Source organism: Pongo pygmaeus, chromosome 2, assembly GCF_028885625.2.
Source record: "Pongo pygmaeus isolate AG05252 chromosome 2, NHGRI_mPonPyg2-v2.0_pri, whole genome shotgun sequence".
Classification (NCBI taxonomy): Eukaryota; Metazoa; Chordata; class Mammalia; order Primates; family Hominidae; genus Pongo; species Pongo pygmaeus.
In genome coordinates, this window is record NC_085930.1 from 62,682,387 (window position 1) to 62,709,086 (window position 26,700).

Consider the following 26,700-nt stretch of genomic DNA (forward strand, 5'->3'; position numbering starts at 1 on the left):
TTAAATGTGCATGAAATGTAACTCCTAAATTCTAGCACCTTAGAAAATGTAATAGAAAGAGACTGCTTTGGACTGGCGTGGTGGCTTACACCCATAATCCCAGCACTTTGGGAGGCTGAGGCAGGAGGATCACTTGAGGACAGGAGTTTGAGAGCAGCCTGGGCAACACAGCAAGACCTGTCTCTGCAAAAAATAAAAAAAAATTAGCCAAGTGTGGTGATGTGTACCTGTAGTCCCAGCTACTCGGGAGGCTGAAGCAAGAAGATCACTTGAGCCCAGGAGTTTGAGGTTATAGTGAGCTATAATTGTACCACTGCACTCTAGCCTGGGTGATAGAGTGAGATCGTATCTGAAAAGAAAGAGAGAGAGAGAAGAAAGAAATAAAAAGAAAGAAAGAAACAAAGAAAGAAAGAAAGAAAAGGAAGAAAAGAAAGAAAGAAAGAAGAAAGAAAGAGGGAGAGGAGACTGGACTGTGGAGTCAGATAGACCTGAGTTTGAATCCCAGCTCTCTTGCTTTTGAGACGTGGGACCCTGAGAAAACCACTTAACCTCTCTGAGCCTCAGGTGTGGAGGAAGGAAAAATCACGACTTTGTAGAGGAGGACAGAAAAAGTTCACTGGCATTAGAAGAGGCTTCCTAGACAAGTGGAAGTCAAGCTGGGGAAGGAGGGATATGACTTGGAGAGGCAGATGGAGAAGGTAGGCGCCCCGGATGGGAGGGATATGCGTCCAAAGGTGCTGGTGGCAGGAACAACATGGCATGTCTGTGGGAGTGAGGAAACTGTAGGATTGGAGCTGAGGTGGAAGAGGAGCAGTGGATATGGGGTAGGATGGGGTTGAAGCGCCTGACCGCAAAAGACCATGAGTGCTGGGCCTCCAGACAGAGCACTGTGGGGTGGGATCAGCGAGTGTAGGTGTGGCCCTGATTTGGGCTTGACCTTTGCTTCATGGGCTGTGATGCAACAAGCGACTTCTTGTTCTGGGATAGTCCCTTTTGGACCACTAGACATTCTTATGTGTAAAATATAGTCCATTATGTTGTTAATGAGCTTCCTTCTCTTTTTGGTTTTAGAGAACCAACAGGCATTGGGTTCCCTGCCTGTGAAACCCTTCACTTGGCACTTGATGTCATTGTCCCATTCAGCCCTCACAGCAGCCCATATGATGGGGATCATGATTCCCATTTCTTCCTCTTTTTTTTTTTTTTTTTTTAATTAAAAAGTGTTAGGGCCAGGCACGATGGCTCATGCCTGTAATCCTTGCACTTTGGGAGGCTGAGGCAGGTGGATCACGAGGTCAGGAGATCGAGACCATCCTGGCTAACACAGTGAAACCCTGTCTCTACTAAAAATACAAAAAGAAAAATTAGCCTGGCGTGGTGGTGGGCGCCTGTAGTCCCAGCTACTCGGGAGGCTGAGGCAGGAGAATGGTGTGAACCCGGGAGGCAGAGCTTGCAGTGAGCTGAGATCGCACCACTGCACTCCAGCCTGGGTGACAGAGCAAGACTCCGTCTCAAAAAAAACGTTCTAAATTTTTGTAGAGACTGGTCTCACTATGCTGCCCGGGCTGGTCTCGGACCCCCAGGGTCAAGCAACTCTTCCACCTTAGCCTCCTAAAATGCTGGGATTAAAAGCATGAGCCACTGGGCTGGCTTCTTTCCTTTTCTTTTCTTTTCCTTTTTTTTTTCTTTTTTTTCTTTCTTTCTTTTTTCTTTTTATTTTGACAGGGTCTCACTCTGTCACCCAAGTTGGAGTACAGTGGCATGATCATGGCTCACTGCCGCCTTGACTGCCCAGGCTCAGGTGATCCTCACTCCTCAGCCTCCCAGGAAGCTGGGAGTACAGGCACACGCCACCATGCCCAGCTAATTTTTTGTAGAGACAAGGTGTCACCATGTTGTCCAGGCTGGCCTCAAACTTCTGGATTCAAGCAATCCTCCCACCTCAGCCTCCCAAAGTGCTGGGATTACCGGTGTGAGCCACCACGTCTGGCCTTTTTATTCTGAGACAGGGTCTTGCTCTGTCATCCAGGCTGGAGCGCAGTAGGGTAATCACAGCTCACTACAGCCTTGACCTCCAGGGCTCAAGTGATCCTCCTTCCTCAGCCTCTTGAGTAGTTGAGACTTCAGGCACGTGCCACTATGCCCAGCTAATTTTTAAGAATGTTTTTATAGAGATGGGGTCTCATTATGTGCCCAGGCTGGTCTCAAATTCCCGGGCTCAAGCCATTCTCCTGCCTCAGCCTCCCAAAGTGCTGGAATAACAGTGTAAGCCCCTGTGACTGGCCTTGATTCTCACTTCTTAGATGAGGCCACTGAAGCTTAGACGTTAGACTGAAGTCTTGTCTGAGGCCACACAGTGCCTACCTGTTCCAGCAAAGGGGTTCTTTGCCTTCGCTTGGAGTCTCTCCTGAGGGGTGTGTGTGTGTGTGTGTGTGTGTGTGTTGCGCTTGTGCCTGTGAGGCTGTGTCTTTGTACATTTGGGCATATCTGGGGTTCTCTTTGTGTCCCTGTGTGTTTCTTTTTGTATGAATGACTGTGTGTGTCTATTGTGTGTCCCTGTGGGTCTGTGTGTGTGCCACCGTCTCCTCGTATAAGTCCTATGTGTGTCTGGGTCCCCATATGTGTCTCTAAAGGTGTTTCTCTTGGTATCTGTAACTTTGTGTGTCCATGTGTATCCTTGTTATGTGTCCTGTGTGTCTTGTGTCCGTGCACCCTTGTATGTGTCAGAGTCCCTGTGTTAGGAGCTGTGATGCCAAATGAGTGACATCTTCTCCACCCCCACCAGCCTCCTGGGCTCTGTCTCCAGCATGAACCAGCCTGGTGGCTGTGACCTGGCCAGGGCAGCTCAACACTCAGCGTTCCACCCCAAGCCCAGGTGAAAGTGTCACAAATTTGTCGAGCAATCGAAGCCCAAGCTCCCATCATCCCAACAGCTGCAGTGAATCTATCTGTGATTTCTCTGGATACCCATTAAAAAATAGCTCTCAGTAATAGGGTGTGGAGGGCTGATCTGTCTGCATAGCTCCAGCCAGAATTTATTAAGCTTTCTTTTTTTAATTTCTTTTAATTTCCCTTTTTAAATTTCTTTTAATTTCCCTACCTATTGGGCTCGAGTGGCTCATCAATCATGGGATGCCTGCTGTGTAGGGTACATCCTCAGTGCTGCCGTGTGACATCCGGCCCACACCTGTCCCCCAAGAGCAGACAGTGCCCAAGTGTCCTGTCCCTGCTTCATGCTGAATCCCTGATACGATCAAGCTTATCCTTCATCAGAACTTTGTCATGACCACATTCCTCTCTGCATTGTGAAACATTGGCTGTAACTGCAATTGGCCGGGCCCAGATTGTGGAAGAGGACGGCTTGAGAGCAGGTTTATGGGGAGGGCCATCAAGTGCTGGGCTCCTCCTCAGAAGTCCTTGCTTGCCTGAGCATCATTCATGACTATCCTGAATTGCCCCCTGGCTGCAAAACCACTAAAGGAAAATCCATTGGCTGTAGCCAGCCGGGCTCTCAGAGTAGCCCTGCTGATGCATCCAGCCTCAACCTTTGGCATGTCTAGACCCAGGATGCTTGTGATAGATGGCTCCTGCCCCACCTCTCTGCCCTAGCTATGAGCCAGAGCTAAGAGCAGCCCTGCCTTCTGATTTCTCCCCACAGTATCCATGACCTAGATCTACATCCACAGGTAACTCTTGGCCAAGTCTGATGAAGGTATTAGAAATGGTGAGGGCTGGGTGGGTCTGCAGGAAAAAAGGGAGTCTTTTACCCTCAGCCAGCCCCACACCTCTACCTGCACATAGTGCTCCTGGCTGAGTGCCCTACCTGCTCTTCTCTGGCCTTTCCAATATTAATCACCTTCCAGGCTCCTGATTAGCCTCACCTCATAGTTCAGGCTTGACTGGGCATCTCCTGTCCGTGGAGACTGCTTCCCCCATAGCACATGATCAGTGCTATGTGTCTTGACACATAATTGCTCTTTAATTGTTTCTGCTGTTTTTTGTTTGTTTGTTTGTTTGTTTTTCTTGTCTTGCAGCTTCCCTATGAGCTCCTTGGGGCAGGAAACCAGTTCACTTCCGTCTCACTCACTCACTCATTCATAGATTTACTCATGCATTTATTCACACCCTACTCACTCTTCCACTCAGTCACCTAAAGCATATTATCCTTAAAAGTGTTTTGGCCTCCCCTTGATGACCACATATGAATGAGACCAGAGAAATGACCCATCTTTTGAAAGTCCAGGTGAGATATTGTTCACAGGGGCTAGGCTGAGTCCCAAGGCCCTAGCCTTGATCTTGATTTATCTCCCAGAGACACATGAGACTTTGGGTCACTTCCCCAATTGGGATACTTCTCAGGTAGAACTGGAGCTCCTTCTGTAAGGTGCAGAATAGGTTTATTATTAGTATTATTATTATTTTTTTTTTGAGTCGGAGTCTCACTCTGTCACTCAGGCTGGAATGCAATGGCACAATCTTCGGCTCAATGCAACATCCGCCTCCCGGGTTCAAGCAATTCTCCTGCCTCAGCCTCCCGAGTAGCTGGGATTACAGGCACCCACCACCACGCCCGGCTATTTTTGTATTTTTAGTAGAGACAGGGTTTCACCATATTGGCCAGGCTGGTCTCAAACTCCTGACCTCAAGAGCCACCGTGCCCGGCCATTATTATTATTTTTTAAAGTAGCTGGGCCTTGGTGAGCCAGCAGGCAGGACAAAGCTCCCTGAACCAGCTGTACTTTCAACATCTGAGAGAGTGTGTAACATGGTGATTTAGAGTCAAAGACTTGGTCTTCCACCTGATGACCTTGGGCAAGTTGCCCAACCTTCTGGGTCTCAGCTTTCTCATCTGTAAAATGGGATTAACTGCAGTACTCACATCATTCAATTTTATGAAGATTTAATGTAATAATACATGTAAAACACTTTGCATAAGGACCAGAATGTAGTAATCAATTAGTGTTTGCTGAAAATTTTAGGTTATTATCACCAGTATATAAATATTATTATCATCCTCATTTTACAGAAGAGAAAACTGAGCCCTAGAGATGTTAAGTGATGTACCTAAGGCCTGCAGTGAATCAGCAGCAGAGCTGGTACTCAAGCACAGGCCCTCAGAGTTTGAGGCAGAGGCTAAGGCCAGGGAATGTGGCTCCCTTTTCCTGCCCTGGCGTGGAATAAGCCATGGCCCGGCCATGGGATCCCTTCACATCTTTGAGTTTCATCTGTTGGTCATTAGATTGCAAGTGACAGAAGGGGTAGCTCAAACTGAGTAGAACAAAAAAGTAATGTATCAGCTTCTGTAACTGAAGAGTCCAGTGATATGTTCAAACAGTGTCATGGAAAGCCGGTTACACTTTCTGGTTCAATTAACTTTGTGGTGGCATCATTCGTAAGCAGAATCTTTCCATGAGGTAGCAGAAATAGTGCCCAGTAGTGCTTGGCTTGCACCCCTACACCCCAAGCATGAAAGAACACCTCTTCCCACACCGTTTCAGCAAAAATCTCAAGTTTGAGTTTCATTGGCCTGGCTTGGCCATACATCTGTCCTTGAACCAGTCCCTGTAGATGGGAGATTCACACTCTGATTGGCTAGGCCTGGGGCACAAGGATCCCAGGGTGGTGCTAACTCCACATAAACCAACAGGCCAGAGAGCAGGGGAAGGTAAGGACCCCTTGGAAACCCAGGGTCCTGTTATAAGAAGGAAGGGGCCTGGAGGCTAAACAGACAAAAATAATAGTTACCTAAACAAATGGGAATAAGACTTTCACATTTCTTGTGAGAATTATTTGTGATCATGTGGAGAGCATTTCTGACATCTTTGGGCCTCTAAGTGGGACTCTTTTTTTTTCTTATCATCCTTGATGTTCATTTGACCCAACTGTGTCCCCTTGCCCTTCCCAGTCCTCAGATCCTTCTTCCAACCTCTTCCCCATCTCAATTTCTCTTTCCTGAAATCACAGCCAGGATTTGAGTCCATGACTCCCCTGAGGCCCCAGTACAGAGGAGGAGGCCTTATCAGTCAGGATTGGTGACAACAGAACCAAACTCCAGCGAGCTTAGCTGAAAAGGGGGATTTGTTGCTCATCAGGAAGACCAAAAGGTCAGGCTTGAGAGCAAAAGGAGGCCCCTGCAAGGGTCCAGCTGGGCAGCAAGGACTTCTCAACCGTCTTGTTCCTGTGCTGCTGCTGCTGCTGTGCTGCAAAGGTCCCCGCAGCAACTGTGCCATCTCTCTGCTGGAGAGTCTAGGTCCCAGGAAACAGTGGGAGCCACAGGGCCACTGCTTGGCCCTGGGAGGTGGGACAGCATGGCGGGTATCCTACCAAGGCTGCATGTAATGCGAGGAAGGAAAAGGCAAAGAAGGAAAGAGCTGTCCTTCTGCTTCCTGGAAGTCAAAAGGTGAACACAGGTGACCAGAACACCACAGTGTCCACTCCAGATGCACACATGGGTTCTCAGGGGGCAACGGAAGAGAACACTTAGAGGGACGCGGGCCTCTTGTTGGGTCATATTGAAGGTCTCCGTCCGCACCCGCTGGGCCCCTCCTCCTCCATCTGTTGTCACCCTGACTCAAGACCAGTGTTACTGGCATATTAATACTTGCTCCCCCATTTCCAATATTCAGGGTGCAGGCTCCAGGTATTCTGAGGACAAGCTCTTAATTAGCCCAGAACACTGGGATAGAGCCTGCCTGCGGCTGACAGCAAAATAAATATACCTAAATTGCCGACGTAATTTGGAGTCGGTTTTCATTTTTCTCTCGTAATAAGAGAAGCGATGGCAGGGGTGGGGGCTTGTTATCTCTGGCTGGCCTGATGGATGATGAGGTGTCTGATCTGCCGCATCTGTCAGCTTCCTGGCGGCAAGACATTTATTGCCCACTCCCACCCCTGCTCCCACTCTGGTCCACCAAACCATTTCCGTCCTCATCAGAATTAGCATATATTCTTTCGAGATGATCTAAAGACGAGCTTCATGATCCATATTTCTACAGTCAGAGTCTCACTCCTTCTCCATCTTGGGCATCTGAGACAGGGTTAAAGGATGGCTTTGGGTATTTATTTCTTCAAAATACTTTCTAATAAAAAGTTTCTATAATTTAGTGAGAAGAAGATGTAACCAAACCATCAAAGATAATTTTGCAAAAGGAAAATAAAATTCTCCACATTCATCACCATCCTAACGCATTAGCTATTTTCATAGTAGGGTAGAGTGGGACAAGCTTTGCTGTAACATAGATTTGAGTTCAAATCGGAGCTCCTCTATTTCCTGGCTTTGTGAATTTGAACAAGTCATCCCTTTTTTTTTTTTTTTTTTTTTTTTTGTGAGGCAGTCTCGCTGTGTTGCTCAGGCTGGAATGCAATGGCACAATCTCGGCGCACTGCAAACCCTGCTTCCCAGGCTCAAGCGATTCTCCTGCCTCAGCCTCCTGAGTAGCTGGGATTACAGGTGCGCACCACCACACCCAGCTAATTTTTGTATTTTTACTAGAGACAGGCTTTTGCCATATTGGCCAGGCTGGTCTTGAACTCCTGACCTCAGATGATTCGCCCGCCTCGGCCTCCCAGAGTGCTGGGATTACAGGCGTGAGCCACCTCTTCCAGCTGCTCTTTCTAAGCCTTGATTTCTTTAAACAGGGAGAGTAATTCTGACCTCACAGGGCAGTGTGAATTAAATGAGAAAATGTGTTCAGGCCACCCGGGTGTTGGGCCCATTTTCCCAAACCTTACCTGTTGCTCCTTTCCAGCATTCACCATTTCCTCAGCATCCACTGTGCTCTATGCTCTGTGGGAGATGAAAACAGACCCTGCCTGCCAGGAAATTCCCTCTGTTCTGTGAACACATGTTAATTTACCAGATTAGACAGCAGAAAATGAAGAAGGGAAGTGCTGACAGGTAGTTTTGAAGGGAACAGTGAGGTTGTCCTATTTATGGATAGAACATTTGATCTACAGCTATGTTCTCTCATCAGATGAGGTCACCAATAATCAACTGGACCCTACTCCGGCCACTAAACCCTACCTTAAACTAAGCAGTGGATACATCTGCCCACGTGTATGCAATGACCTGTATACTTAGGCACAAACACACATGCACATGTGTGCAACATACAAACATGAACCCATACACATGCATATACACATATGCACATGCACACACAAAGCATAGGTTTGCAAGCACATGTGTGCTCCTTATAGACATGGACCCATGCATGTGCATACACATACATATGCATGTACGCACACAAGACACATGTATATGTGCACACCATACAGACATGGACCCGCACGTGTACACACATGCACACAGGTACATCATGTGAAGGTGCAAATACACGTACACAATCACAGGCACCCACACAGATGTGTACATGCTCTGTGTCAGCTAAATGCCTCAGACAATGCTCCCAGAAGTCTCTCCTGTGCATCCAGCTCCATGCCAGCCCCATAGCCCCCAGTGCCCTTCCTGAGCACGAGCTCCACTTAGCAAGCCCCAGCTGGGCAGAAAATTGTTCCTTGGAAAAAATCTGGCTCATATAGACCTGCAATTGGCTGCTCGGCATGAATGTAAGACCTCATAAGGGGCACAGGGGCTGGGTTGGTAGGGGCTTATGGCTTCTACTTGTCAGCCAGTACTCTGGGTTTGGGAGCCTGTCTCGGGCCCTGAGCCCAGACGGGGCCAACTCTGCCCAGCGTCTCACAGTGATAAGCTACCTCAATAGTCCTTGGACATTATGCATCACTGGACCAATCTGCTCTGTGGAGGCAGGGATGAGGCACCTCTGCTCAGGAAGGTACTCGAACAACTTGGCCTCATCCTCTTGTCCTGACTCTCCTTATCCTTCAGGGCCTGGCTTTTGCAGCCCCACTCTCCCACCACCACCTTCAAGAAGCCCTCTCTGATTGCTCTGGCCTTCAGGTCTCCTTGTGCACCTCCAAATCTGCTCCCCACATTGTTTCTCTCTCACACAAATATCTTGTTTCTCTGGTGTCTGTCCAGAGATCATGAAGTGGGGCTGCCCTTGTACCCCTCTCAGCACAAAAGACAGGCCCGGGCAGCTTATGCTAACTCACTGCAGGCTGAGTTCATTCATGCATGCATTCATTCATTTGACAAATCTTTAATGAGTGTCAGCTGTGTGCCAGGAGATGGCAAACCGCAGGGAACAGATAGACCAAGTCTTTGTCCTCATAGAGCTGACGCTCTGGTGGGAAAGGCAGAAAATAAGCAAAAGCAAAAGGAAATAAATAAATATCCAATCACACCCAGTGATAAAGCCTGGGAAGGAAGAGAGTGTGATGGGTATTTATTTCAGCAAGACAGATCATAGAAGGTTTGCTGGCATGCTCCTTTGTCCAAGGTCACTGCAAGACTCACCCAACAAGCCATCCCTGGCCCCCCAGGCTGGATCTGTGATCCCTCCTCATGGCCTTTAAGCACATGGCTATAATGTAATTTATGTGGACACATATGTCTCCCCTGCCAGACTGTTAACACCTTCAGAAGAGTGTTTCTCTCCAAATCCTCTTGTTGTCCCTAAAACTCAAGAGTGAAGGACATTTGCAGCAGGCTCTGAAGAATAAGTAAGTGGCCTGCAGGTGTCAGAGGTAAAGAGAGGGGCAAAAACATGGAGGTGTAAAATTGCACAACATGTTTGTCAAATGTGTTTCACTGGTTGATGTGGAGAAGACCTGAATATGGAGGGAGGGGAGAATTGGCAGGAGAAGAGCCTGATTGTGCCCCAATTATAAAGTGTCTTGAATGCCAGGATATGCTATATGGACTCAGTCTTAACAGCAGCAGGGAACCATACAGGTTCATTCCCCTCCATCCCCTGGCACCTGTCACATTGCCTACATGGAGAAGGTACTCAATAAATGCATATGGGATTGAAGGGCACTGGAGGAAAAGGACTGAGTTAGTTCTGTGTCAGCAGCTGTGCAGTGACCAAGGGTGGTCTAGGTGGAGTCAGAGTGGTCAGCTGCCAAGAGTCCTCCTGGCACCCAAATAGCACTCCTTTACTATCACAGTGTCTGAAATCACTCTGTTAGGGAGTCATTTATTAGGCGCTTTGGAAATGGAGCTCCGCAAAGTCTCCAGAAGACAATACTCTTTTAATGGTGATTTACTGCCAATGAGACCAGAACAAGATCCAGGGGGTGGGGGTGGGATGTGGAGTGGAAGATAGAGCCCAGTCTGGCAACCGGAGTTCGGTCACTTCCAGTTCCTTTAGAGCAAACCCTGACCTGGCTGGTGTGAAGGAAAGACACTGGATAGAGCACTGGACTTAGGTTGTTGCTAATTCACTAAGGGACTCAGGCAGCCTTTCTCCCCCTCGGAGTCTTGGTTTCTTCATCCCTGCAATGAGGTTGTAGGGGACCTGTGTTGTTTTACCTGCTCAGCATTCAACTCGTCCTTTTCTGGAAGGTGCACCCCAGTATGGCTTTGGAGAACCCTCTCAGTCCATGCTGTTTGGATGGGGCTGACGCCAACCTCCAGCCCCAGGCTTGGCTAATCTGAATCATGATGATTGGTTTAGTAATGAGTATGTGACCTCAGCTGGGCCAATGAGAACTGGACTCTTGGGAAAGGGCTCTTTTATTCTCAGGGTAACTCAGCTGGGAAAATGGGATGCTGGGATGGCCTATGACCACTTCTCCATCTTTGAGGACAGTCGGCCTGAGAATGAAGCTACCTAGAGGAAAGTAGAGACCATAAGTGGAGAAAAGAGACAGATCCCTATAGTAACACCAGTCGGGCCCCTGGATTCTGCCATGCTTGAAGCTACTTCAAGTCTTTATATCTGTGGTTATATGGACCAATACATGCTCCTTTTATTTTGCTTAAGCCAATTTGGGGTGAGTTTCTCCCACTTGCAGGTGCCAAGGGGGATTACCTCAGGGAGGGGTCTCTGTATTCTGATGACTGTGTAGTTTTCTCTGGCTAAGCTGATTTGTGAGGTACTAGCATGTGACCAGGCTCAGTGAGGTGGGCAAGAAGGCTTGGTAGGGTGTATGGGGTGACAGTAGACACAGGCTGAGCCCAGTGGAGCACATATAATTCAGAAGTTGGCTGAGCAGAGAGAGACGGAACCTGAGAGGAGAGAGTGAACAGAATGGGGGCAAACTAAGGCAGGAGAGTGTCACAAAGAAGCAACTGTACACTTATAATTCACCAGGCAGCAGATGGATGATCTGAAAGAATAAATCAAGATCGGGCATGGGGGCTGATGCCTGTAATCCCAACACTTTAGGGAGTCGAGGCAGAAGGATCACTTAAGCTCAGGAGTTTGAGCAACACTGGCCTGAGCAACACAGGGAGACCCTGTCTCTACAAAAATAAAAACTAATTAGCCAGGCTTGGTGGTGCACGCCTGTGGTCCCAGGTACTTGGAAGGCTGAGGTGGGAGAATCACTTGAGCCCAGGAGGTTGAGGCTGCAACCTGGGCAATAGAGCAAGACCCCATCTCAAAAAAAAAAAAAAAAAAAAAAAAAAGAAGAAAAAATCAGATTGGATCTCTCCCCGCCTTTAAACCTTCTAGTTTCCCATTGCCTTGAGAATAAAATCCAAACTTCTTATTCTGCACAGCCAGCAAGGTTCCCATGAGGTCTGATCCCTTCCATTTTTCTCTTGCATCTCCCTCTGCCGTACTGCGTTCCCAGGCCCAGAACCATGTTGGAGACCTAAGCACACACTGGAAATATTTGTTGAATAAAGAAATCAGTGAATGAAATGAGAACTGAAAAGTATTTCTGGTGGATTTAGCACCAACAGTTATTGCTCAATTTGGTAAAAAATCTCCAGTGGAACAGGTAAGGGGGAATCTGGATTAGAGAGATTTCCACATGGAATTTCTATGGATAAAAGGCCGAAAGAGTCAGTAAATGGACTCTTCTTCCTGGAATTCCTGAGATAATTTTCGTGATCCTGGGGAAGAGAAGATCTTCATTATTTTGACAGCAAAAGCAGAATATAAAAGAAAGAATTGAATATATAACAATAACTACATAACTATAATTAAAAAGCCACCAGAGAGGCTATACACAAAACTACGCATGTGATAAAGTTACATAGAACTAACTATATACACACACACACACACACACACACACACACGTCAAAGTAAAACTGAGGGAACCTGAGTAAGATCGGTGGCTTCTGTCAATGTCACTGTGCAGGTTGTGACATTGTACCATTAGGAGGAGCTGGGCGAACTATACCCATGATCTCTTGGTGTTATTTCTTACAACTGCATGCAAATCTACAATGGTCTCAAAATTAAAAGTTTAAATTAGGCCGGGCGCAATGGCTCACGCCTGTAATCCCAGCACTTTGGGAGGCCAAGGCAGGAGGATCACCTGAGGTCAGGAGTTTAAGCCCAGCCTGGCCAATATGGCGAAACCCTGTCTCTACTAAAAATACAAAAAAAAAATTAGCTGCTCATGGTGGTGCACGGCTGTAATCCTAGCTAGTTGGGAGGCTGAGGCTGGATAATCGCTTGAACCCAGGAGTCAGAGGTTGCAATGAGCCGAGATTGAGCCAGTGCACACCAGCCTGGGTGGCAGACAGAGGCTGTCTCTTAAAAAAAAAAAAAAAAAGTTTAAATTAAAAAAACCCACCATAAACAAAATTAAAAAGTAAACTCAGTGAGACTGCTTTAAGCCTGTATGCAGCTTAGGGTTGTTAAAGACTCTTAATTATCTGCAGGACATCTATGGATAGGGAATAGGGAGCAGAGAGGCTTTGAGAGGGAAAAAGAATTCACGGAGGCAGGAACTAGGAAATCAGAGCCTACCCTGAGACTCAATACACCTCCTACAAGGAGTGTGTGTGTCAGAGTGAGTGTGTGAGTGTGTGTGTCAATGTGTGAGTTCATGAAAGTGTGTGAGTGTGTGTGAATGTGTGTGAGTGTGTGTGTGACAGTGAATGTATGTATATGAGTGTGTGTGAGTGAGTGTATGAGTGTGTGTGTGTGTATGTGTGTATTGGGGGTGGCACTGGGAGTTAGAAATAGTGTACATACTCACCATTAAATTATCCCATTATTCATTTTCAAAAGCATAGCTGTATTAATCTGATAAGCAACTACAGTCTTGAGATTCAAGCCCATTTGCCTTATCAGAGAAAAAAATTGCATGCTAGAAAAATATATGCAACACACTGACTAGATTCTAAGCTCTGTGAGACAGGGAACAGGGTCCTGACTTCTTGCCCTGCTGGGCCCCTGCTTTAAAGTGTAGGTGTCATTATTATTTAGTTATGGCGAGGCCAACGGATCTTTGTTACTTACAGTTCCCAAGAGGAGTGGGCACACCAAGATCTGCAGAGCCGTGGGGGAAGCACCGGGGTCGGTCTGGAGGCACAGGGAGTGGGTGAAAACAGGAGAGAAAGCCTTTCTTCAGGCTTCCTCAGGGAGGAACGGACAAGACAGAGTGAGCAGGTTTAGGATTGGCTAGTTTGGATAATTTCAATGGGCTCTGGGTCATCGGGGCTGTCCCCTAGTTGTCTGGTACATGGCCCTGAGGTGACTGGGGAGGGGGATAGTGGCCCTGAGTGTGAGAACTCCATAGAGAAGGTGGTGGGGAGAGAAAGCTCTGGATTGGTTGGTTTGCGCATGAAAGGGGCGCCCCTAGGAGAGTTGTTTACTTTCTAGGAGGTGGCTAACCCTGGAAGTCTTTCCAAGGTCAGCAAGACCTCAGATGTCAAAGCATCAGAAAGAAACACATGGTGAATACAATCTCCAAGGTCTAGAACAGGTCCTGGTACTTATGAGGGGCTCAGTAAATATTTGTTTAGTGAGGGAGAGAAGAAAGGATGGAAGGGAGGAAGGGAATGAGGGAGGGAGGGAGGAGGGAAGGAAGGAAGGAAGGGAGGGAGGGAGGAAGGAAGGGAGTTGGCTTGCTAAGGACACCGCAGACGCCTCTACCATCCTCTCTGGTTCCATGGGCTGCATGGGAGCTCTCCTGACTCCTCCTGATCCAACCAGGACCTATCCTCCAAACAGGCCACTCCAATCCCTGATGATAGAAACACACCTAATGGGCTCACCAGGGAGCAGTGTTCCAGCCATCTTACCCTTCAGGAGGCAGTTTTTCCATGCATCCATGCTCATCAAGCCTTTGGTGCCTTAGGTGGGATTTCTGTTGTTCTTATTGTTGGGAGTTTTGGTGCTGTTTGTTTGTTTGTGGATAGTAATCCTGCAGAGAGAAAATTCAAACAGGGCTAAGAGCTGACAGTGAAAATCAAGCCTCTCCACAACCCTCTCTGTCCTCCCTTTCCCTGGCTTCTAGGTTTCCTTCTGCATGGGTCTTGTCTAAGAACATAAGAAGGCTATGTGTGGTGGCTCAGGTCTGTAATCCCAGCACTTGGGAGGCCAAGGCTGGAGGATTGCTTGAGGCCAGGAGTTCAAGACTAGCCTGGGCAATATAATGAGACCCTATTTTTACAAAACAAAAACAAAAATCTAGCCTGGTGTGGTACTGGTGCGTGCCTGTAATCACAGTGCTTTAGGAGGCTGAGGCAAGAGGATTGCTTGAGCCCAGGAGTTTGAAGCTGCAGTGAGCTATTGATTGTGCTGCTGCACTCCAACCTGGGCAACAGTGCAAGACCCCATCTCTAAACAATAACAAAACAAAACAAAAAGAACATAAGAGTCTGGCAGCCCATCTTCCTCACACTCCAAAAATGGCAGCATCATGTACACATAGTTCTCTACTCTACTTCTTGGAGCTTATTCCACATGAGTACATATGGAACTGCCTTATTCTTTTAAAGGCTGCATAGTACCCCACAGTTTTAGATGGGTCTTAGTTGATTTAAGTGTCCCCTTCCTGATGGACAGACATCCAGGCTGGTTCCAATTCTGGCTTCTATAAACCATGCTGCACTGAATACCCTGATGTATACATTCTCATGTATACATGTGGGAGTATCTGTATGATGAATTCTGAAAAACAGAATTGTCTCATGGTAGGTACATACGTGTTAAATTTTCAGATTGCCACCCAAAAGATTGGATCAATTTATACCCTTGTCATTGTTTACAAAAGACAACAGGTCTATCTGATTTCATCTTAGCTAGGGTGGCATTTCTTCAAATCCTGGAGTCTAGTTGGGAGACCAAGCCTGAGGTTTCATGTTTGCAGTCTGCCCTGAACCAACCACCTGATTCTGAAGGCACAGTGTGCCTGGGAGTCAGGCCATCTCTTCAGACCTCAGTTTCTTCACCTAAACATGGGGAAAGGATTCTAGCTATGATCTAAAAGTTCCCTCTGGCCAGGCAGGGTGGCTCATTCCTGTAATCCCAGCACTTTGGGAGGCTGAAGCAAGTGGATCGCTTGAGGTCAGAAGTTCAAGACCAGCCTGGCCAACATGGGGAAACCCCGTTTCTACTAAAAATACAAAAATTAGCCAGGTGTGGTGGCATGCATCTGTAATCCCAGCTACTTGGGAGGCTGAGGCAAAAGAATTGCTCAAACCCAGAAAGCAGAGGTTGCAGTGAGCTGAGATTGTGTCACTGCACTCCAGCCTGGGAGACAGAGACTCCGTCTCAAAAAAAAAAATAAATAAAAAATGAAATAAAATGAAAGTTCCCTTTCACTTCTAACCTTCAAAGTCACTTTGCCCCTGCAGGCCTCTGTGTCCCTATCTGTAAAGTGGGACTAATAGTCCCCACCTTGTTTATTTCCCTGGTGATGAGAAGGCGCAATTAGATTGTGGGTGTGGATGTGCCAGGAAAGTTGGATACTTCACCAAGAGAAGGAGTAACAATTAAACGCCTTTGAAATCCTTTGTCAGATCACTAGGGTGTCCTGGGAATGCAAGTCCTCATTAAAGTTTTAGACTGAAGAAATACTGTACAGTGGTGAAGCAGAAAATCGCTAGGACTGTCCAGAGGCAGGAGATGCTTTCACTGATGTGTTCCCTCTGCCAAAAATGTGGTTCCCTCTAAGTGGACCTGGCCAACTCTCCCGCATCCCTCAAGGTTCGGCTCTCCTTTCCCTCTGTGAACCTTCTGGACTTTTCCTGGCAGACTCAGTAGCTCCGGTTCTGAATTCCTTACCTCATTACCTTGCATCCAGACTTTTATCCTAGCCCACATCACCCTCCACAGTGACTCTGTTTTCTCCCCGACTATCCCCAACCACCCGCCCCCGCCTGCGGGTGAGTTGTTGCACACTCTTTGTCAGATTCACTCCATTTTTCAGCCTGTCTCCCTCACTGCCTCTGAACTTTCTGAGGGCTGGGGCTGAGCCTCATTCACTTCTAGGCCTTCAGGACCTACCAAGGAGCCTGACACCATAGTGGGTGCTTGTTAAATATTTCGAGATGGGCCGGGTGTGGCGGCTCATGCCTGTAATCCCAGGACTTTGGGAGGCCAAGGAGGAGGATGGCTAGAGTCTAGGAGTTCGAGACCAGCCTGGGCAGCATAAGAAGACTCCATCTCTACAAGAAACAATAATAAAAAATAGCCATAAAAATTATGGTGCCTGGCTGTAGTCCCAGCTACTTTGGAGGCTGAAGTGGGAGGATCCCTTGAACCGGGGAGGTCAAGGCTGCAGTGAGGTCAGATTGCACCACTGCACTCCAGCCTGGGTGAAAGAATGAGACCTTGTTTAAAAAAAAAGTTTCAAGATGGAGGTGGTCCCCAGGGCTAGATGTGGCAGTCCCACATCTGGGACTTTGGGAACTGACTGGGGGGACAAGCTCCTTGGCACCCATGTGTTTCTCCTCCCTGCTTCCCCTCCCCTCCTTTGCTAGAGTTGGGTGAACTCCAATAGATTTCCTGTGCAGGGGCTGCAGACTCAAATGTCCCTCCTCAGTGACAGGGGCAACACACTGGGAGACATTAGGGAGTGGTGGGGACTGTGGTGGCCGAGGGCAGCCAGGCTCAGCTCCATCTGGCTGTTGGCAGGAGGAAATGTGGGCCCATTCTTTTTCAAGAGAAGCCATAAATCCAAAATTTTCTAAGTTATCTTGGTTTTAAAATGTTGGTTATTCAGATTTTTTTCAAAACACTGTGGAAGTCAATCAAAATTGTCCATGAACTGGTTGTAGCCTACAGGCCACCAGTTTCGGAATTCTGAAAGCTTTCCTCTGGCTCCTATTGCACGGAAGAGAAAACTGAGGCCCAGAGAAACAGAGGCACTAGCCAGGAATGACACAGTTAAGATTAGCAACCTGGAGCCTGAGGGGTGGCTCACGCCTGTAATCCCAGAGACACAGGAGTCTGAGGCAGGAGGATGACTTGAGCCCAGGAGTTCGAGGCTGCAGTGAGCCGTGATCGCGTCACCGCACTCCAGTCTGGGGGACAAAGCGAGATCCCATCTCTTAAAAAAAAAAAACAAAAAAGGTAGAGCTTCTCTCCCACTTGCCCCCCATTCTCTCTCTCTCTCTCTCTCTCTCTCTCTCTCTCTCTCTCTCTCTCTCTCTCGCCCTACTCTCGCCCGTCTGCGTTCTACATTGGTTCTGCGGCCGTGTCCCTTTCGTGTGTGTCTGCCTGTGTTTCTCCGTCGTCTCCGTGTGGATCTCGGTCTTTGTCTCGCCCTCTCGCTCTCTCGTGTGCCTGTGTTTAATTGTGTGCTTCTCTCAATCTCTCTGTCCCTCCCTTTGCCCCCTACACGCGTGTTCTCGTCAACAGATCTCCAGAGGTGGTGCAGAAACGACCCCGCGCCGGCGCCCCATCCTGCTGCCAGTGCCTCCGCGCCCCGGCTCCGGTCCCCACCGTCCCCGCCCCAGATTTCCGGAGGAGCGGGCGGGCGGGGTCCCGCGGGGCCGGCTGCCGTCAGCGCCCCTTCCCGGCGGCCGCGACCCCTCCCCGCTGACCTCACTCGAGCCGCCGCCTGGCGCAGATATAAGCGGCGGCCCATCTGAAGAGGGCTCGGCAGGCGCCCGGGGTCCTCAGCGCTGCGGACTCCTGACCTGCCGACTGCGGATCCCGAGTCCCCGGATCCCGGACCCATCCTGTGGAGCCCACTCCTGGCAGGTAACCGCCCCAGCCCCTCTCCTTCCGCAGACGGCGTCCGGGAGCACTGGAAAGGGAGCCCTCTCGGCCCACCCTCACCTTCGGTTCTCTGAGAGCTTCCTGGAGCGCAGGGCCCGTGCACAGGCGGGCGCTGCGCTCGCACCCCCGGGTCCTCCCCAAACGCGGGCCGGGGACCCGACGGGAGGCACGGCGCGGGCATATCGGAGGCTCTCGCTGCTGGGCACTCAGGTCCCCGGAGTCCTCAGCGCAGGGTGGGAGCTTCGCGGCACCCCCTGCCCGGGTGCCGCCGGACAGAGCTGGGTATTCAGGGCGTCGGCGTGAGAACCTGGGAGTTCGAATCCCAATCTCAACGCTAGAAATAGAATTTTAGCGTTGAAATTAGGATTTTAGCGTTAGAATCAGATTCCTGGCTTAGTCATGAAAGCTTAGCATTAGAAATTGAATCTTAGCTTTACAAATAGACTTTGAGCTTTAGAACCTGAATCGTAGCGATAGAAATGGGATCTTCGCGTTGGAATGAGGACGTCGGCCATGGAGCTTGGAATTAGAACGTGGCGATGGGGACTTTTGGGGGAGTCTTGGCGGGGACGCAACCGTTAGCGTCGCGGCTGTGCCTGGCGCTGCAATCTCAACGGTTGCGCTCCCGGCGAGGCAGTCCCGGCGTTGGCTCCCCCAGCTCCGCGTCACATTGAAGGGTGGCGGTGGCGCTGGCGATGGGGTTCCTACGGCCTCCTGCCTTGCGCAAGCAGAACTGGGCGCAGGCACTACAGGCACCCGTGGGGGCGAGGACGCCTAGAGGTGACAGGTGTGGACGCAGAGCCGGGGCGAACCCGCCGCTGCTCCCGCCCCTGCACAAGGGGCAGTGGTCCTGCTTCTGGGAGGGCGGTTGAACTGTTCGTGGTTTGTTTCTGGCGGGCGTCGGGGGAGATGGAGCGGGATGTGCTGCGATTCGGTGCGCTCAGGCTCCCTCTGTCCCCTAACCCAGACGCCGCGATGCCCGGCCCTTGGTTGCTGCTCGCCCTGGCTTTGACCCTGAACCTGACCGGTGTCCCCGGCGGCCGTGCTCAGCCAGAGGCGGCCCAGCAGGAGGCAGTGACGGCCGCGGAGCGTCCGGGCCTGGATGACTTCCTGCGCCAGGTGGAGCGCCTCCTCTTCCTCCGGGAAAACATCCAGCGGCTGCAAGGGGACCAGGGTGAGCACTCCGGTGAGTGGATGGGGCTGTTGGGGGCTGTGGGGATAGGCTATCGGGAGAGCCGTGGAAGCCTGGAGGCAGAGGGGAGGGGAGGCTTTGTCATCTAGCCTCCTGCCTTTCGGAAGCTCAGAAACCCTCCCTGGCCGCGCCTAGGCGGGATCTGGAGTTGACCATTCCTCAGGGTCAGATTCCTCCCCTGTCTCAATGCTCGGAATATTTCACAGAGAGCAGGCCCTGGGTGGGGAAGCTTCTGTGTGCTAAGGACAGAGTTTCTTTGTGTGTGACAGTTTGAATTACTACTGTCTAGGCACTTCTGTGCCAGACACTATTCCCAGCACTTCAAACACCTTATCACACTGTTTGATCTTCCTAACAACCTCTTAGTTAGGTACTGTTATCACGATTTTACACAGAAGAAAACTGAGGCTCCCAGAGGTCAATTGAGTCGCTTATGATCAGACAACTAGGGAGCACCAGAGCTGGGATTGGAACCCAGAGGCAATGCCTTTGACTATTGTGTGAATGTGTGTATCTGTGAGGCCTGAGGGGCAAGTGCAAGACCATGCCTCTGAGTGGGAGCTGCAGGAAATGTACCCTGCCTGGGAGAAAAGCTGGAGTGGGCACTCAGGTGCCCGCCTATTACATAGGTCAGGGGCCCCTCGCTGACCTCTTTCCTTCCCCAGCGTCCCAGATCCTTCAATCTGACTGGCTCTCCAAACGTCAGCATCCAGGCAAAAGAGAGGAGGAGGAGGAAGAGGGAGTTGAAGAAGAGGAAGAGGAAGAAGAGGGGGCTATGGGACCCCACAAACGGCAGCACCCTGGCCGACGAGAAGATGAGGCTTCATGGTCAGTCGATGTAACCCAGCACAAGAGGCAGCATCCTGGCCGGCGCTCCCCCTGGCTTGGGTATGCTGTCCCAAAGCGGCAGCACCCAGGCAGAAGGCTGGCGGATCCCAAGGCTCAAAGGAGCTGGGAAGAAGAGGAGGAGGAGGAAGAGAGAGAGGAAGACCTGATGCCTGAGAAACGCCAGCATCCGGGCAAGAGGGCCCTGGGAGGCCCCTGTGGGCCCCAGGGAGCCTGTGGTCAAGCGGGCCTCCTGCTGGGGCTCCTGGATGACCTGAGCAGGAGCCAGGGAGCTGAGGAAAAGCGGCAGCACCCTGGTCGGCGGGCAGCCTGGGTCAGGGAGCCCCCAGAGGAGTGAACCCAGTTTTCCCTGAAGTCGAGTTTGTGATCTAAGGATGTCTTGAGCCTGTGTGCCCCACCATTCATGACCTCTGCATTCTCTCATTAGATCCCTGACCATAAGCCTGAGCCCCTCCCTCCCAGGCCCATATTCACACACATCCCAGCCCCTGGCCTTGCCCTCTTTTTAGGCATGTGAGAAAATCAGCCTAGAAGTTTAAACCCCACTTTCCCCCACTTAGCACCATAGGCAACGGGGCAGATCCCAGAGCCCCTCTCACCCCCACCCCCACAGGCCTGCTCCTTCCTTAACCCTGGCTAAGATGGTCCTTCTGTGTCTTGCAAAGGCTCCCCAAGTGGGACAGGGAGCCCCTGGGAGGGCAGCCAGTGAGGGTGGGGTGGAACTGAAGCATTGTGTGCAAATCCAGCTTCCATCTCCTCCCCAACCTGGCAGGATTCTCCATGTGTAAACTTCACCCCCAGGACCCAGGATCTTCTCCTTTCTGGGTATCCCTTTGTGGGTGGACAGAGCCCTGACCCACAACTTTGTTACTGCTTGGAGAAGCATATGTAGGGGAATACCCTGTGGTGTTGTACTGTGTGTGGCTGTGGGATAAATGTGTGTAGGAATATTGAAACATCGCCTAGGAATTGTGGTTTGTATATAACCCTCTAAGCCCCTTTCCCTTGTCGACGACTGTCATCCTAATGATAATAAAACCTGCATCCAGATAATCACGGAGCTCTGTGGTTGCTGTTCTGTCGCAGCTGGCATGGGATTCTTCTTTCACATTGAGAGGGATGTTTAAAAGGGGATGGGACTAGAGTTCTCAGCTCTGCTGCAGAGGGAATCAGGGACCCTGGGGGGATGACAAGTCCTCTCTACTGTCCCCATTTCAGAACACACTTGGGAGGTGGATGGGGTTCTGGAGCCCATTTGACTCCTGGGGAGACTAAGGCCTGGAGAGAAGGAAGGGCTTGCCCAAAGACACACAGCTGGCTGGGGTGGAGCCATGGGTCTGAGAGGCCAGCTCAGGGATTTGCCTTGAGTTTGCCTGATTTGGGAGGCGGGGGTGGTGGTGAGAGGGGAGGTTTGAGGGGAGAACTAGTGTGGCTCAGGTCTGTAATCTTCATGGTTCTGTTGACAGCCTGTGTCACCAAACAGCCTGTTAACGAACAGGAACAAAGAGGGCAGAGGACCAGGCTGCAGTCAGGAGACACAAACCAGGGGTCTTCTGGGGCTCAGTGCAGGACAGGAGGGAGTGGTGTGAACTAGAGTTAACTGAAGAAGTCATGTGAAGACACTTGAATTCAAAAACTTTAAGAAATGTCATGTGACTCTAATAATAATATTAATAAAACAAATACACAACACTTTATGTGTCAGACACTATCCACAGCACTTTCTGTATATTAATTATTCTAATCCTTGACAGTCCTTCCAGATATTAATATGCCCATTTTACTAATGAGGAAGCCAGGGTACAGCAAAGTTAAGTAACTTGTCTGAGTTGAATTTGGCCCACTCATGGCCCGTTCGCAACTTCTGACTTAAACTAAACCCCCACATCTCCTTAGTCTTAGACTTCGAGTTAGTTAGATGATCCTCTGTTTGGTGGATGGATAGACTTTTCAACTTTGCTACAAACAACTTTTGGTCACCTTCTGGGGCAGAGGGAGGCAGGAGCAAGAAGGGTGTCCAAGACCCAGCTCCTCTTCCTTTGGAGCTCATGATTCAGGTGGGGTGGGGAATGGGGAGACTGGAAAATCTAGGGTTGACAAGATGCATTCACACCATTTTCCCCATAATGCTCTTAAAAGCCCTCTGACGTATTGAGCATTTGATGGATGAGAAACCAACACCTCCTTTTTTTCAGATGACGGAACCAACACAGAGACAAGGGTCCTGCCCCAACGTCAAGCATGTAAATCTGGCCTTCACCCTGGGCTTGACTATCCACACCCCTCAGCTGCCTTCTGGAAGCCCTTAACCACCTCACTGTCACCATCAGGGCAAGTGGGCCCTGGCAAAATTCCCTCTGCCCATAGACCGCCTCTGAAGGCAGGCTCTCTAAAGAGAATAGAGGCCGCTCATGGAGCACTCTCTGGGTGCTCAGCGTTCACACACACTTTCTCATTGGCTCCTTTTGACTGCCCAGGAGGCCAGGCTGCCATGTCCATTTGCAGTTGAGGAAAGTTAAGTTGCAGCTGAGTGTGGAGAAGTTAAGCGCAGGGACACATCCCACCCTCTCCTGCTGTCAAACTTCATTGATTTGTGAGGTGTGGACTCTTCCACAGAAATGAGACCATTTGAAGAGTAAGAAGCCCGCTCCCTCCAGCTCTTTAATGTTTTCCCCTTTGCCCCTATGAGTGATCATACCTGTGCACCACAATAAAAAGTGTTTGGGTTTTTGCCACAGCCTGGACAAATGCTTTAGCCAGTTTGAGTCTCAGTCTTCTCATCTGTAATATGGGCACAATAATCTTGACAGCCCCATCCCCCTCAGGATTGTTTTAAGATTAACTGAGATCAAATGATATGTGTACAGCTCCTGGCACAGTGCCAGGCACTGAGTTGATTCTTGATAAATGGCATTTTTAGTTCTAGTGCTCCAGGATAGAAGGGACTTAAAACTGAAATTTGGAGACCAATTGTTCCTCCCTTGCTTCATTCTCCAATCACAAAAGCGAACAAAAACAAAACAAAAAGTTGATGGGGCTTTATTACAAGTCCATGCCCGGCATTAGGGCAAAATGGTCTGCTTGCTGCTCTCCAAACGTCTGTCTCCTCCCCCTCACCCTTCCCCGCAACACACACACGGCCTCTGCTCTTTCCAGGATGCTGTGCCTGTGATGCTCTCTGTACACTTCTACATTTCCCAGCCTCCCTTGCAGTTGGGGTGGAGTCATGTGACTAGTCCTGGCCAATGGGCTGTGAGCAGTAGATGTCACTTTCCAGTTTAGGCAATTAGAGCCAGTGTGCCTCATTCATCTCTTTCTTACTGTCATGGTGGATGAACAGCCACATGTAGAGATGGCAGAGCACATGATAGATGGATTCTGAGCCCTGGCTTCACTAGATGGAAGTTAGGCACTACTCACCACATCAGACTTCTCATGTGCAAGAAATAAACATGTGTGTGTTAAGTCACAGAGATTTCGATTCTGATAAACACAGATGCCCACTCCATTCTCTTCTCATGGAAATCCTTCCCATCTTTTCCTTCTCACATGTGTCTGCTTTCATCAATGCTTCCTGGATCAGGGCATGGCATGAAGTAGGTGCTCAACAAATATTTGCTGAATAGATGTTGAAAGCTTCAGGTCACTTCTATCTTAGTCCCCCAGCCTGACTTCCGGGGGTCCCGACCCTTGAGGGGCTTCCATCCAGTGGGGAAACAGACAAGCAAACAGATGATGACAACTTAGTGTGAGAAGTGTGGGGTGTCAGCTGAAGAACCATGAAGTTCACTAATTTGGAAAGGAGATTTTTATTTCTTATAAAGGGTTGCAGCCTGCAGGAGACCATTCTGACAGTCTGGGAAGGACAGCTTCCGGCCAGAAACCAGAAACAACACTTTGAGGGAGGGGTAAAGGCAACTGGAATTTATGCTGAGATAGTTAACAGGTTATAGGAGGAGCTGTGGTTATTCATGAAGGGGAGGCCTGGGCATAGTAGTAGGCTAACATGCATGCAACATACATCTCATGTTCACTTTGGGGTGGAGACAACAGTTAAATGTATTACAGTTAGGCCCTATACATCAAGAGATGATGCTGAGGACACAAAGGCCCTCTGTGCCAAGCCTTTGTAGACTGGCCAGAACCACTCTGTGGTTGGTGGTCTTGTATCAGGAAGGACTGCTGGTCAGTGGCTGTGTCAAAACCACAGAAATGAAGGGGCAGCTTTGGGCAGTTGGTTGATGTCAGCATTGGAGCGAGTCTTTCAAAAGGGCTGGTTTCTGCTTAACCCTTAGGGAAGAAAGGCTAGTGGTAGTTATGGAGGGAGGGGATGTAACAGGGCATGTCTGACCTCCCATTAGGAAGTCAGTTTTTAAGGTTACTCTGGGGTCTCCTTAACGGAGACAGAGTCCATTCAGTCAATTTTGGGGCTTAAGATTTTTTTAAAATTTTTCATGGGGAATAAAGGATGCAAGAAGAACACAGATGAGAGAGCAACTTGGTCTGGTTGAGGAAAGAAGGCTTCCTGAAAGAGGTAACATCCAAGTAAGCAATAAATAAGAGAAAAAAACATTTAAGGCAGAAGAAAGAAGATCAGCAAAGGGCTTGGTGGGAGACATAACAAATTCTTGGAGTTGCTGACATCTGAAATCTTCTACCCTATCTCCTAGCTCTAAGGGGACGAGCCGTGTTCCCCATGCTTCCTGGTTCAGGCCATGCTCCACAGTGGGACTCCGATTCCCACAGCTTAGAAGTGTGAGAGCAGTGCGGATTGGGATGGAATGAAGGAAGCCTCCCTGGCGGGGAGGGTATTTGAGTTGAGCTTTGAAGGAGAAAAGAAAAATAATTTTTTCTTTCTGAGCCCTTACTCTGGGGCCAGACATTGGAAAAAACACTTTCATCTCCACTCCCCAGCATACAGTGGGTGATCTGTAAATATATGTTGAATGAATAAATTACTCATCGTAGTCATTTCCAGTGTAGAGAAAAGGAAAAAGAGAAATGAGGTGACTTTTCTAAGTTCATTAGCCTGAAACCTTGGAGTTGTCTCTATACTCCCCTTCCCTTATTACCCACATTCAATTCTTTCTCTATCCTGTAGATTACACCTCCTAAACGTCTCAAGTCCACCTACTTCCTTCCAACTCTTCAGCTACCATCCCGGCCACCATCACCCCTCATCGTGAGACTGCAGAGCACCCCCTTGCTGGTCTCTGGCTTCTACTCTGGTCTCCCAAACCTATTCTCCACACAGGAGCCAGAGGGACCTTTCTGAAGTACAAATCTGATCACAGCACCCAACGTGCTTGGAGCCCACCAGTGGCTTCCATTTCACCTAGGAGAAAATCCAATCTCCTGACCATAGCCAAGTGGCCTGCTCAGTTTGCCTCCTTTTTGTTTCCTGAATATGCTTCAGGGTCTTTGTTCTGTTATTCCCTCTTTTCTCCTCATTATTTCTGCTTTATCTCCTAGTGTGCCTTACTGTACTGTGGAGGTTGGAAAGCAGAAACTACATTTGCAGCTCCCGTGCAGCTAGATTTTTTTTTTTTTTTGGATGCACAATAAGTTCTCCACGTGGATGCTGTCATGTGAGATTTAGAAGGCTCTTCGACGATTCGTGCTGGAAAGCAAGATGACCGTGACGGGTGGTGCTTCTGCGGTAGTTTCCCAGTGTCCAGCCTCCAGCTTTGGGGTTTCTAGGGTCCTCAACGGCAGCTTCCTGTGCAGTTTCACAGCTACAGGGTGTGTTCTTTTTTCCTTTTTAAACAACTTTTTTGGGCTACATATGCATACACACACACACACACACGCACACACACACGCACACACACACACTAACAGCTTTACTGAGATGTGACATACTGTACAATTTGCCCATCTAAAGTGTACAATTCAATCGTTTTTAGTAAATTCTCAGATTATGCAACCATCACCACAATCAATTTGAAAATATTTTATTCACCCCCAAAAGAAACCCTGTACACTTTAGCTATCTCTCCCCCAATCTTCCCATGTCCTCCCTCAGCCCCTGACAACAACTAGTCTATTTTCTTTCTCTATGAATTTGCTTGTTCTGTACATTTCATAAAAATTGAATTATACGATATATGACCTTTTGTGTCTGGTTTCACTTAGTATAATTTTTGTTTTGTTTTTTGAGACGGAGTCTTGCTCTGTCACCCAGGCTGGAGTGCAGTGGCGCGATCTTGTCTCCCTGCAACCTCTTTCTCCCGGGCTGAAGCGATTCTCCTGCCTCAGCTTCCTGAGTAGCGGGGATTACAGACACCCACCACCACGCCCCAGCGAATTTTTGTGTTTTTAGTAGAGACAGCGTTTCACCATGTTGGCCAGGCTGGTCTCGAGCTCCTTACCTTGGGATCCACCCGCCTCGGCCTCCCAAAGTGCTGGGATTACAAGCATGAGCCACCGTGCCCGGCCAGCACTTAGCATAATATTTTTAAAGGCCATCCATAACGTAGCATGTAGTAGTACTTCATTCCTTTTTTATAGCTGAACAATATTCCACTGTATGGAAATACCACATTTTGTTGATGTATTCATCAGCTGATGGACATTCAGATTGTTTCACCTTTTAGCCATTGTGAATACTGCTGCTATGAACGTTTGTGTATAAATCTTTATGTGAACACCTGTTTT

At 49.1% G+C, this 26,700-nt stretch overlaps 1 protein-coding gene across 3 annotated transcripts; it reads left to right on the forward strand.

The window, feature by feature from the left end:
• Positions 1-17,586: 17,586 nt before the first annotated feature.
• Positions 17,587-20,443, forward strand: TRH (thyrotropin releasing hormone). 3 transcript variants are annotated; one of them, XM_054482221.1, is made up of 3 exons: positions 17,587-17,987; positions 18,973-19,191; positions 19,863-20,443. In XM_054482221.1, exons 2-3 carry the CDS (start codon positions 18,981-18,983, stop codon positions 20,378-20,380), a joined length of 729 nt encoding a protein of 242 aa, XP_054338196.1. In that variant the 5' UTR covers positions 17,587-17,987; positions 18,973-18,980; the 3' UTR covers positions 20,381-20,443. The 3 variants fall into 3 exon arrangements, with proteins under 3 accessions (XP_054338196.1, XP_054338198.1, XP_054338197.1); XM_054482223.1 differs by having other exon boundaries at positions 17,857-17,987; positions 18,973-19,179; XM_054482222.1 differs by lacking the exon at positions 17,587-17,987 and adding an exon at positions 18,550-18,792.
• The last annotated feature ends 6,257 nt before the right edge of the window (positions 20,444-26,700 follow it).